The sequence below is a fragment of the Erigeron canadensis genome, chromosome 6 (assembly GCF_010389155.1).
Source record: "Erigeron canadensis isolate Cc75 chromosome 6, C_canadensis_v1, whole genome shotgun sequence".
NCBI lineage: Eukaryota > Viridiplantae > Streptophyta > Magnoliopsida > Asterales > Asteraceae > Erigeron > Erigeron canadensis.
In genome coordinates this window covers 8,137,268-8,150,239 of record NC_057766.1, presented here as the reverse complement: position 1 = coordinate 8,150,239, position 12,972 = coordinate 8,137,268, and the positions used below count along the sequence as shown (strand labels likewise).

The window sequence follows — 12,972 nt, the reverse complement described above, 5'->3', positions numbered from 1 at the left end:
AAATCACTATTTAAGCCGAACTAACCCTCAAAACCCTAAGAGAGAGCCGATTCAGCAGCCCTAGCCGCCCAGTATCAACCCTAGTTCGTAGTTGCAGATTCCAAGAAGGTTTTGGAGCTTCAAACACCTTCTGGTCTTCATCCGCGGTCTAGATTTATCTTTTCTATTTATCTTTATTTACTTGAACAATGTCTTTCATCTTCACAGACTTTGTTATTCCTTTAACAATGTTAGGCTAGTAGGATGAATACTTGTTTGGATCAATGTGATCATGTAGACGCTTATTGTTTTACTGTGTTTGTTTAGATTCTGTTGGAATGTGTTTACTGTTTGTCATAGATTCATATTTATTAGTAGTTCATATTGCTATTGGTTTTATATCTGAAAATATTAGTTTAATTCTGATGGTTGTCTATGATCATACACTAGGACTAATATGCTAAGACAGAAAATGACTAGTCGGTCTATAACTAGAAGTAAAAAGTGATTCACTTGTAACCGAGGGATCCAGAATCATAGTATTTAGGATGTTCAGCTTAACAATGTCAGACGCGATCCTTTGACTTGAAAACGAGCATTGTGGTCACCGGAGATAATTATATCTGGCCATGGCTTAATAGCTGAGTAATTAAAAGATGTATTAGTAACACAAACTTTAGGTCATTAATGCTTAAACAATGAATCTAGCGAGAATTTGTTTATAGGGTAGTAAGAGTCTAGCGACAACACTATTAATTAGGCGAAGTGAATCTAACGAGAATCTGAGTCGTGATGAAGTTTTCAACAGTCTAGCAAACCACTAGGATAGTATTTGGTCGTACCATGAGATCGTAGATGCCAAACAAGTATTTTAATTTAATTACTGTTATTAGCTTTTATTCAATACTTTTAGACCTCGCCTCTCGCTGAATAAGCGGTTGCGGCTATTTTATTTACTTTATTGCATTAGTATAATAGAAAATTGTGACAACCCCGAACCGCTAGAATTACACACATTAATAGATTAGGTAACGCAACGCGTCCCTGCGAACGATCCTGTAGCTTATCACTAGACTATAGTGCATAGACCGGGTTCTCTGCCCGTTAGTGTGCTTTAGTTTTAAGATAGTTATTTATACAACATTATAAATTCAAAGACAGAAATAATTAGCATATCAGGCTTCATGACCAAGAAATCATACGCACCGGAATTGCGCAAATGGGTAATATCATGGATATAATTGCTATGATAGCTTGCCAACTTCAGGATGGCCTGGTCGAACACTTCCTTCGCTTCGATATACTCAGGAGCATGCTCAGAGTGAGTAACAGACAACACCCCCTTCTTCTTGGAAGCATTTACCACCACGTCAATCAAGCTAACCGCTTGTGGGCCTGTCGCAAGAGTTTCGCACACATGAGGAATAACCTTCTTTACAAAAGCCTTCACCTCCTGATGAAGTTCAACATTGTCCAAATCTTTTTGTAAGAGCTCGTCGTGACGTCTCCCCAGGCCTACGTAAAGCTTTCATCTCCACGTCCTGTTCCGTCAAACGCTTTTCCAGATCCGCTATCCTATCAAGTAAACTCCCAACAACATGCTATGACTCTTTTAACATATCCTGAGAATACTCATATTCTCGACACAAACCATGGACCAAGAGATTTTTCCGTTCCCCAACATCCTTTGAAAGTAGCTCCTCTTCCATAAATTTACGGGAGGTATCACCAAAAAAAGAAACAGGAGATACGTCTGCAGGACTTTTTCCCTTTTTTGTGGTGACATCAGCAGCAACATTGATGTCAGTAACCTTCCTCTTGGCTGACATATTGTAATCGGCAAGAAAATTACCTAGGGAAGATCAAAAAATAAATAAATAAATAACGATATGTAATAATAATAAAGAAGAAAAAAGAGAAGAAGAGTCAAAGGAAAGCAACCAACCTGCAGAAGATGGAACAGGACGATGACAGTATATAAATGAAGAAATAAAATGGACGGCAGAAGCTTTTATAGGCATAGAAATAATGTAACCCTAACCAACAATTACACCTTGAGATACGTGCACTGACTTTCTGGCTTCCACTAACCGACATACGTCACCTCGAAGAAGTTTTATTTAACATTAATAGTCCAAGACAATGCTCATTTGGCAAAAATCATCCCCTTGGACTGGGGCTTGATGACATACCCCCTCAGCAGCACGGAGGTCCTGTCACAGGTTGCGATACGAGGGTCCATCCGTCACGAAGGTTTCCGCAGTAAGATAAAAGAGATAAGAATTGTTTCCTATAAAATCGGGATTTGATATTATCACTTGCAGTCAATAATTAAGGAAATAATATTCCTGGAAAACCCTAAGGAGGCTTAACTTTTCCTCCAAGAATATTTCTCTTTATAAAAGGAGATTAATAAGACCTCACGGAGGCATCATATTCATAATTATTAATTCATATCACAATAAGCACGATCTCAATCAGCTATACATTATACATAATTGATTGGCGTAAAGAGACATGAACTCTACCGTCGGGGAATCGCCAATAAACAACCAAAAACACCCACCATCTCCTCTTCTAGACCTAACCTCGGTTTGGTGTACAATCATATGCATTATATAGTTGTACAACTATATAATACACATATTAGTATATCATGCATCGGGTGGGTTATTTTGAGAACTCGTGAAAAAAGAAGAACTTGAGAACAATTTTGGACCACACATTTTTTCTCTCTTCAATGAAATATGGAAATTCATCCAAAGCATTCAAAATGTTTTATCTCACAAACCGTAAATCGTTAGACGAAACAAAAAACATGGGTTGTCTTAAAATTTCGTCCTCTTTTATTAGAGATCCAATTCAATATACTTTTGACGACTTTTTAAATTTAGTTTTCTTTTTGGTACTTACACATAACTTACACATGTGTAGGTTGAACAAAAATTATGATTCGGAGCGGGCTTCGCCCTTAAGGATATTCATAAACCAAAGTTGGAGGGGGTGATAGGTCATTAAGGGTGATAGGTCATAGTGTGATAGGTCATAGAGGGTGATAGGTCATAGAGGGTGATAGGTCATAGGGGGTGACCGGTGATGGGTGATCTACCTAATGGGCTCCGCCCTTAACCTTCATTGTATTGTATATATGTTCATTTACTAATTTACATGTGAAAAAAATGATCCTACACATGTGTAGGTACACAAGTACAAGGGGAAAAAAAAGAAAATTAAAAAGTCGTCAAAAGTATATTGAATTGGATCTCTAATGAAAAAGGGCGAAATTTTAAGACAACCCATACTTTTTGTTTCGTCTAACGATTTACGGTTTTTGAGATAAATCATTTTGAATGATTTGGATGAATTTTATTATTGAAGAGAGAATGATAAGAGAAATATGTGTTTTAGAATGGTTCTTGAATTCCTTTTTTTTATGAGTTCTTAAATAATTCTTTCTCTATCATGCATATATTATTGTCTATGGCAAAAAACAAAAAACAATTATATAGTGATCACCTCCTATTTTTTAAAGTTGAAATAAGTTATGGTTAATGTTGAAGCAAAACCTTAAAATTTTAAATCTTTAACATTGAGTTTTAGTCTAATGTTTGACTTGTTTCAACTTTATCAATAAAAACTTTAAAAAATATTTGTTCTTCTAAAATAAATAGTTTTATTAATACAGTATTTGTATAATTCAGGTCGAGCCAAACCTGGTTAAGCCCCATGATCATCCATAACAATCCACATAAATTACTTGTATTTGACAAATTATATACTATATGAAAACAAAAGGTACAGGGGTTTGTGCCAACTCACAATCTTCTTTATTTTATTGTTTTCGTGGGGCCCATATGCCATTTGAGGTTTTTTTTAATTCATTTTCAAGGCTTGTGACAACTCATAACTTCTTTTATTTTATTATTTTCATGAGGCTCACATGCCAGGCTTCTATTTTGTTTTTTTTTTCTTCAGCCCACCATTTGTGTTGTATCTACATTCTACATGTCCTATCTTTAAGTTTAATGCACAAACTAAAGTATTATTTGTATATGCTTTTTATTTTATAGTATTGTTATTATATATTTGAAGAAGAGCTCGATTTATTTTTATTATATACTTTTTCTTTTCCCTATGTTTTCAAAATCTAAAAAAAAAATGAAATTAAATGGTGTTTTCATTAACTACAATATCTATTGGTTGCTAATTCATATGTTAACGCCGCAGCGAAGCGCGGGTTCATTAACTAGTTTCTAGTTATAAAACAAATTGAAAAAAAGAAGCCTTTTTCTAACAATTTCCATCGATTATTGAACCTCTTAAAATTTACAAAACCAACCATATTTAGCATCAAATGATTTTTATACTATTAACAGTCAACATATATTTGTCCATCTAAATCTATTTTATATTATTTGTTTTAAAAAAAAAACATGAATATACAGTCGCAGGTTAAATTTAACCTTATTACCGACACTTAGAGAGATAAGACAGCCTTACGATTAGGTTAAATTTGAAGAAATGTCCTACATTTGGCCATCATGTCCCGTTCGACTTGGTGAAACATTAATCCTTCATAAGATTTCGTTACGAGATTTCTTGTTGGTTCATAGAAAGTGTAAAACTTCTTGTGATTTAGTACCACATCCTTTGACAAATAGCTTTTCCTATATCTCATGTTCGTGTCTACACAAAGGTTAGTACTCTAATTAACATTTTCATCATAATAAATCAAGTAATAAGAGCATACTTTCAAACACTTTTGCTAACAACCACTTGAACACGTTTAAAAGAATAGGTATGCAAATCCGCCAGTAATCACAATCACAATCTTTGATAAACATTTTCATATGTACAAATATCTTATGAGAACAGAACAAAGTGAAGGCAAGTTACAAACTACTCAGAAATCATTCTGCCTCAAAGGCAGCGATCTCATAACGGACTTCTTCCAAATGTTCATTAATGGTCGTGACTGCCTCCTGCACCCCTTGAATGGCTTCCTTCAAAGCGTTGTCATATTCTGCATCTGCTTCTGCTTCTTCTGTTCCAGCAGCTTCAGTTATCTCATGGACATGAACACATTCATGCTGCCTATGATTTCTAAATTTGCAGTTTTCATGGCTGACTAATCGTTCAGATGGACGACCAGCTTTCTTCAGAACTTGAATAGTTGCTGTCTGTTCAGGATGTTCATATACAAGAAACATAAAAGGCCTGTTAGATGGAATTTAAGAAACAACAGCTTGAAGGACTTGTTTTTTATATGATTTTATAAAAATCCATCTAGATAGGTGGAGGTGGAAAGATGGAAGGGTATGCAAGTCAGGTAATGGACTAAAAACGTGTAGCATGGTAGATAATAAACAAGTAAAACATATTTCTTATATTCATGCATTAATTATATTATGATTGTTATTCCAGGTCCAGCAGAAAGCTATCATACAAAACATGTAAACGTCTAGTAAACATCTTACTACGTATTTTCTCGTATAAAGTATAAGTTAATTCCAGAATCATATATTCCTATATTGTTTCATATTCTAGACTTATTGACGGTATGAAAAATATAATACATGCGATCACACATTCTCCATTTATAAAGATAGCCCAAATGATGTACAACTCCCCTGGTTATAAGATCGAAATAATAAAACTTCCCTTACAAAAGATATAAATGTCTACTCACAAAATCTAAAAAAATTCTACAAAAGTGTTTAGTATTCTCAAGAAAACTTAAAAATGGAGAAAAGAACTGTTTGTGGGCCAACGTGAGAACCTGGCCTGTTTTGCCTGTTATCTAACCCACCTGACCCGCCCATATTCCTACCTCTATGATTAAATATTGAAATAGGACCCTTTTCTGGTTAAAAAAGAAAAATTTATAAACAGAATCTTTCTTAAACAGGCTAGTAAGTACTAAAAGCATGGAGCATAACACTATTGACGTGGGTCAATAACGCTTCAGGTTACTGCAGTTTTATAGAATTAAGTATATAAACTGGTCAGATCTAAACATCTTTAAATGTGTGAAAATCACATAAAACAATTAGTTTGCAATGAAGTTCTCAAGTAGGTAGATCGTACATGCATACTGATGTCAAGGTAACTAAAGTTTGAAGTACCAGTTGCAGCTTTTGCTTTTCTTGTACTTGAACCGATCTCAGCAAAGCAGCCAAGTCATTTCTGCAATAGCTGGGACTGAGAAATATTGACTCCAACGCACGCACCTGAACATAAGTAGAAATTTTTAACAGTGCCGTGATGACTTTAAAAGGAGAGTGAAGTATCCTGAGAAAGCTTATTGCTCACTTGCTTCGAACATTCGTTAAATTGTACTGTGATCTCATTGCAAAGTTGTTGGTAAGCGGAATCTCCCAATTCAGCAAAGCCCCTGTCAATAGTTGGTCGTTAAACAAGCTAAAAGCATAAACATATTTTAAAAAATAGCTATAACTAGTATGTTCAAGTTCAACAATATGCAAGATGATAGGGTAAAGAAAAATTCCCAGACAAACACTTAAGGAGACAGACTATATAATACATAATAAGAAGACTAAAAAAATGCAAACAACAAAAAAGTTCTTAAAATCAAGATATATACTAAAAAAATGTGTTACTTTAAAATGGGAATTTTGTAAGAGTCATTTTGCCTTTGAATGGAATGAGAGGACTACTTCTTGATACGAAATAGATAACAAATCCAAATTTCTAGTGCAATGAGAGTCTACCTGATGATCATGGGTGTTAGAAAATACACATATATAAATAAGTTGTTCCATTCAAGGCCAAAGGAGTTAAATGGCCGAGATTAAAAAAAACAGTAACTATAAATGAGTTGATAAACCTAGCATCGAATGCTCACTTTGGTAGAATGGTAGAGTCTGAAAATTTTTTGAATGCAGCAGTCAGACTTAGGAATGACAAAAATGACAAAGTAACTACTTCTTTTACCCACTTTCATCCATAGTTTATTTATCGATATTCATTTGGTGGTTGATCTAGGCTTAATCATAAAAAGCAAGGCTTGGATCAAGTGGTTAGCATCCATGACTCTAGGGACAAAGGTCATGGGTTCGATCCAACTCCCTGCAAGGCCAAAAGTCCTTTTCTACCTAAGGTAGAACCTAAAAGCAGTCTCTTGACCTTAGTAAGGGTAAGGATATCTATATCTCAACCTCCCCATACATCATCGAAGACGATACTAAAACCCATAACCTGTGGAAGAAGGTATTGTGAGTTACTTTATGTAGCCTACATTATTGATTATACTACATATCTTATCTCGGAATGATATTGTGTTTTTATGTTACATCTGAGGCAAATATCTCTTACTTGATACTTTATTGCTTCATATTTGCTTTTAAGATTCAAATAAGAAATAAATTTCTTAAATGTCACACAAGTTCCTAACAAATTAAACAATTTAAGACTAACCTTTCGACAAAAATCCTTAAAATGGTGAAACTTCTTATAGGATAGATTCTTGATGTACATATCCTTTAAGAATTAGTTACAATTTCTTGTGATCTCTAAATACCAATGTACACATAATGAAGTAATACTATACTTATGCACATAAAAGAGTCTTTTAATGATCATACATCCCGTGTTCAAAACTATCTATACTCGAGCCCTGTATCCTAAAATCCAATCCAATTTTATCCCAAAAGTCGGATATCCAAAATTTCGGATTCGGATAGTGATTTTTAAAAATTCCGGATATCTGAAAATATCCGAAAAACCTATTTTTATAAAAATTAAAAAACTTTTTTTTTTGATATCCGAAAAATCTATTCTCATATCAGAAAGTATTCTAAATTTCTTTTTTTTTTAAGTTCGGATATCCAAACTTTTGGGTATGTGTTTAGATAGTGAAATCCACTATCCGAAATTTCGGATATCCGACTTTGAACACCCCTAGATTCATATGTCGAATGAATAACTAACTTGTTATCAGGCTTCCACCAACCGGTCCCACATCAATCATAAAGAGGTAAACGAAGAGGATTTTCCCTATCAGATTACTGCTAGAAGAGGCTACCTCTAAATTGTTTACTTGGGGTACTTAGAACCTAAGACCTCTTGTGAGGCCAATACGAGAGAGGTAAATTGATTAACACTATGGTTAAAACAGGATTTCAAAGAGTAATTAATAAATGGAAATAAAAAAAGAGGAAATACTTTTTGAGGGTTGCATAAGCTTGGGCCCTTTGTTGCTGAATTCTCAGAAATTGATGAAGCAAAGACACGATTTCACGGTTGGATACGACGGAGGAGGTATTTTCCATCTCTTGTTCTTCCTCTGATGATATTTTCAATTTCTTCTCCAAATCCTCCATGCCCTCTATTTCCTTCTAAATAAACCCACCCCCTTTGTATATGCATCTGTTTCTCTTAATACAGGGTTACCCTTGCCTAATTTTTTCTTTTTACATTTTTTCTTAATTTCCACAAATACACCAATGAAAAAAAATAAAAAATCACCGCATAAGATTTACAAAATCGCTATGAGATTCATAATATCGTAATAGGATTAGAAAATTTGCAACGAGAAAACATAAAATGGTAACGAGAAAGTCAAAAAATCTCAATAAAAATACGAATGCGGAATAAAAGTTAAAGTTACAATAAAATTCACATAACAAAAAGTCAAAATCCTATTAAAAAGTCAAAAGTCGCAAAAAAATAAACATCGGGAAAATAGAGTCAAATATGCGATCTAAGTCTTATTGCACTCTAATGAATCTTATTGCGATGTCCAAAATCTTATTACAATATATCTTTTAATTGCAATTTTGTTGAATATTCTATGAAAAACGAAAAATAATTAACTAAATTGATATATGTGTTTATAAAGAAAAACGGGCTATTCATGTCATTTAATTTCTCTATTAATTTTGTAGTTAAACGAGACTTGCATTGTGGTAGTACAAGCTCTTGAATATTGATAGATGAGTTATGTTAAGGATCGTTTTTCTTGCATCGCATCCATGCTCACTTATACGGGTTGTATAGGCGTTGTATGATGACTCTTCAATTTAATTAGTTTTTCAGATTCTTGAGATCAAAATGTATCAATATTCAAATAGAATGGTACAAAAAGTGTTACTACATTTTTTATTTAGTTTTTATTTTTTTTATAAACTACATCTTTCTTATTCTGTAACACTCCACCGTTGACGGAAACATGAGGTGTCATGAAAAGACTAGCATGACATTGAATTACATAGATACTGCTAAATGAAATAGAATATAATAAATATATTCCCAAAAAAACATGAGTTCAAAGTCATAACGATACTAGGATAGCTTATTACAAACAAGTCCATAAAAGAAATAATCCAAGGCATGTAGACTTAAAGTCTGACAATAAATAAAGGAGCTCTAATCTTCGAAGTCCAAGCTTAGCATAGAAGTCTTTATCCCTGATTAGTCTGAGTACCTGAAAAATATACTAAAACGTGTCAACACAAAGGTTGGTGAGTTCGCAGGTTTTAGTCAAAAAGTCTAGTCAAAGAAATAAGTCTTTTCTCGATTCTTTTAATTCTAAACAAGTAAGAGTTCAATATATAACGAGCAGAGTTACGCCATAATGAGCCCAAAAGTCTCAAAGTCTCAAGTCTCAAAGTCTGGTTTTACGGTACCTGCCTTAGTCCAAAGTCTCAAAGTCTCAAGTCTCCAATACACACAAAAAGCACATCAAATAAGCACGTCATAAAGCACAACAACAAACATATAATCACACACATGCAAGACATAAGCACGTCAAATGGCATAAGTAACTCTATACGCACAGGCGCAACATTGAACATAAACAAAAATCAACAAAACTGCTTGAAAATTAAGTATACTTTTCACCCCAAAATTGATAAAAAGAGGGGCTACGAAACTCACCTGAAAGCAGCACAAGTATAAGTACCCTAGATCAACGAACAAGAACACGAACAGTCAGATACAACTGAAACAAGCTCATTATCTGTCCAAAAGCCCTACATTGTCCACAAGTCTCCCAGTAAGCACTTGAATTTGATTGTACTCGTCTATGACCTATACTAGTGTCTTAAGAAATGTCATTATGTCTCGTCAAATGTCATAACATTTATAATAGTCTTTTTGTTCTTGTATATTGTCCAAAAGAAATAATTCTTTTAATAAGGTCATATTTTAATGTTTATATCTTGTCAAATATTCATATGGAATGTCATTATAATATATGTTAAATCCGAGTAGTCATATGGTTTATATAGTCTTTTCAAGTCCATTTAAAGTATTAATCCGTTACATATTAAATTAAGTTTCTTCGTATATGTTAGAAAGATTGCACGTGGACTTGAAAACATGAGGAATACTAGTTGTCTTGTGGAAATGTCAAATTAAGTGAAATACTTAAAATTTAATCAATTAAATATTTAATAAACAAATATGGTCATGTTTATATCCGTTAGAAAGCTATTGAAAAGTTACATTTATATATGTCAACAAAAATGATTTAATGGGTCTTGAGTTTTCTTGAATGGTCGAGTCAAACGAGTTTTAGTGAGGTCAAAAATAGGTCAAATTCGGTCAAGATAGTGATTTGATTTGAGTTGATTTTCTGAAATTAAAATTGTCAATTGATAATTGATTTTTTGTAAAACTTGCATAACCACTTACATTTGTGAAATTAAAATTAACCTTTCCGTTTGAGTGAGCCAAACCGAGCAAGTTTTTTACCGTTCAATGAAGCTAAAAGAAGTGATACTCCTAAGTGTTGGTTTATTTGCACCGTATGATGTCATGTGGCATTTGAGGTTGAGTAGCTTAGGGAAAATGATGGGAGTGGAGTAGAGCATGGTAAGACAACATTATAATGGGCACGAGACTAGCAAGTTTAATGAAATGATGAAGGTCATTGAAAGGATACCCCTATCATTCTATCAGCAAATAATGATAGTTGGAAATGGAATTTGAATGAGACTAATAATGGATGGCACAAATAATTTCATAGTGAGAAACTTAAGATATTTTATTAATAGCTCAACAATGTTGTCTCTTCACGCAAGAGATGGAACTCTTATGTTCCCAAAAAGATAAACATATTTGTATGGAGACTTTTGAGAGATACCATACCAACAAGGATTAATCTCTTTGATCGTGGAATTGATGTTGCAACAATCAGGTGTCCAATTTGCACAAGTGAAGTTGAAATCATCCTCACATATTTTTGGATTTTGTAAGTTTGCAGAAGAGATTTTGAATCGTATTAGATCTTGGCTACATCTCGAAGCTCAACCTGTTGACATATTATAGAGGATCTCATCTAGTAATGCGACTAATAGCTACAAAAAGTTCATTGAGGCAATATGTTGTGTATTGGTGGTCCATATTGAAACATCGAAAAAACATGGTCTTTGAGAAAAAGATGTCAACGGTAGAAGACGTCTTTAATTCTATTGTTTCAATGTCTTTTTTGTGGTATCCTCGCGTTGTAAGAAGGCTAATTTGTCTTGGTCTTTATGGTGTAATAGTCCTATATATTTGATGTAATAGTCTTACTACCAAAGTCGGCTTTATAGTTACATTGGGTTAGGCTTGTGCCTAAGACCCACTAAACACAAAGACCCCCAAATTTTTTATAGATCTGTCGATTGGTATACTGTGTTTTATAATTTAGATGAATAAAATTACATTTAGGGCTTCCTTTATCAAATAGAAGTAGAGAACAACCGCCTTCATCTTAATTTTCTAGCATTGCAGATTGCATTAATCCAGAAGAGTAGTAGAGCCAACATTTTCAGCCTTTCACAATAGTTTTGTGTATCCGCCATAAGTTTCTTTTGCTTTCTTTGTTACCTTAGTTTTATATGTTTTAACTAACTAAGCCCCCAAAATTTATCTCGCTTAAGGCCTTAAAACCTTTGAGTCGGCACTGCTTACAGCTTCGGTATTTTGCCGAAGTCCGTATCAATAAAATTTGTGTTCAAATAAAAGAAGACAACATTCATTTTTTGAATCAATTGGAACAATGTCGGATTGTTGAACAAGTTGAGATCGGTCAAATCGGGTTGTTGACTGTTTAGGCGTGAAAAGTATCCCGGGTTGTTGTAAGGGCTGGGAAACTTTTTTTTAATAAAAAAAAGTAAGAAGTAGAAGAGTAAAGTTGTGTGTTTGAGATAAATCTTTAAAAAATATGTATGTTTTTATAGAAACACACGGGTAAATTGGAAATTTTTGTTTTTTTTTAAAACTAGTTGTTTTTGCCAAAATTTTGAAACATGTAAACGTCAAACAAATTTCAAGCAACCCGTGGAGATCATGTCTAATCGTCGGGTGGGGGTGATGTGTAGCCAACGACCTAAGACGATTTGGGTGTGGGTCGCGAGACTAACTGTTTCATTCCTATTACCGTGAACACTACTAGTTGGCGTATGTAGGTATCTATCTAGCCGTCTGTTTGATTTGTTTTCTTTTCCTTTTTTTACCTTTTTATTTATGTTACTTACTTTATATTATATATATACAGGAGTTGGGTATTGTAAAACAAGTATTAAAGTAAAACAAATAAGACAAGATCTTGACCCTTAGATCATGGTTAAATTGATGCACGAAGATTCACGAAATAATTAATACACGATGATTTTTGTGATGCATAATGATTTTCAGTGAAAAGAAAACCTATTATTTTATTTGTTTTACTTTAATACTTATTTTATTTAACCAAAGCCGTATGTATATATTTACGTAACATAGTCCAAACAACATATTAAGTCTATTTCTTTGTATTGTACATATATGAAGTTATTAAATAACCACTTGACTATATACAATGATTGAATTAGAAAAAGCAACAATAACGTACAAACTTTTCTAACTTATTAAGCATTAAGTCATAACTATTGATATAGAATAAAGTTATAATCAAAAACGTTCATATAAAAATTTGAATGAATTTCATTTAATTAAATATATACAGTAGATAATATCTTAATCACAAAGTCAAAATGGAAAAAC

The 12,972-nt window shown here is 33.3% G+C and overlaps 1 protein-coding gene across 1 annotated transcript; it reads right to left on the bottom strand.

The window, feature by feature from the left end:
* Window positions 1–4,794: 4,794 nt before the first annotated feature.
* LOC122605186 lies at window positions 4,795–8,366 on the bottom strand. The gene is made up of 4 exons (XM_043778082.1): window positions 8,164–8,366; window positions 6,292–6,373; window positions 6,105–6,209; window positions 4,795–5,159 (listed from the first exon to the last, which is right to left on the bottom strand). The coding sequence occupies exons 1-4, from the start codon at window positions 8,319–8,321 to the stop codon at window positions 4,890–4,892; spliced, it is 615 nt and encodes a 204-aa protein (XP_043634017.1). The 5' UTR covers window positions 8,322–8,366; the 3' UTR covers window positions 4,795–4,889.
* Window positions 8,367–12,972: the final 4,606 nt, after the last annotated feature.

Coding starts and splice junctions, on each gene's coding strand:
- LOC122605186 (XM_043778082.1), bottom strand. CDS start 8,321: ATGGAGGATTTGGAGAAGAAATTGAAAATATCATCAGAGGAAGAACAA. Junction 6,210..6,291: donor TTAACGAATGTTCGAAGCAA/GTGAGCAATAAG, acceptor ACTTATGTTCAG/GTGCGTGCGTTGGAGTCAAT. Junction 5,160..6,104: donor AAAAGCAAAAGCTGCAACTG/GTACTTCAAACT, acceptor CATCCTGAACAG/ACAGCAACTATTCAAGTTCT.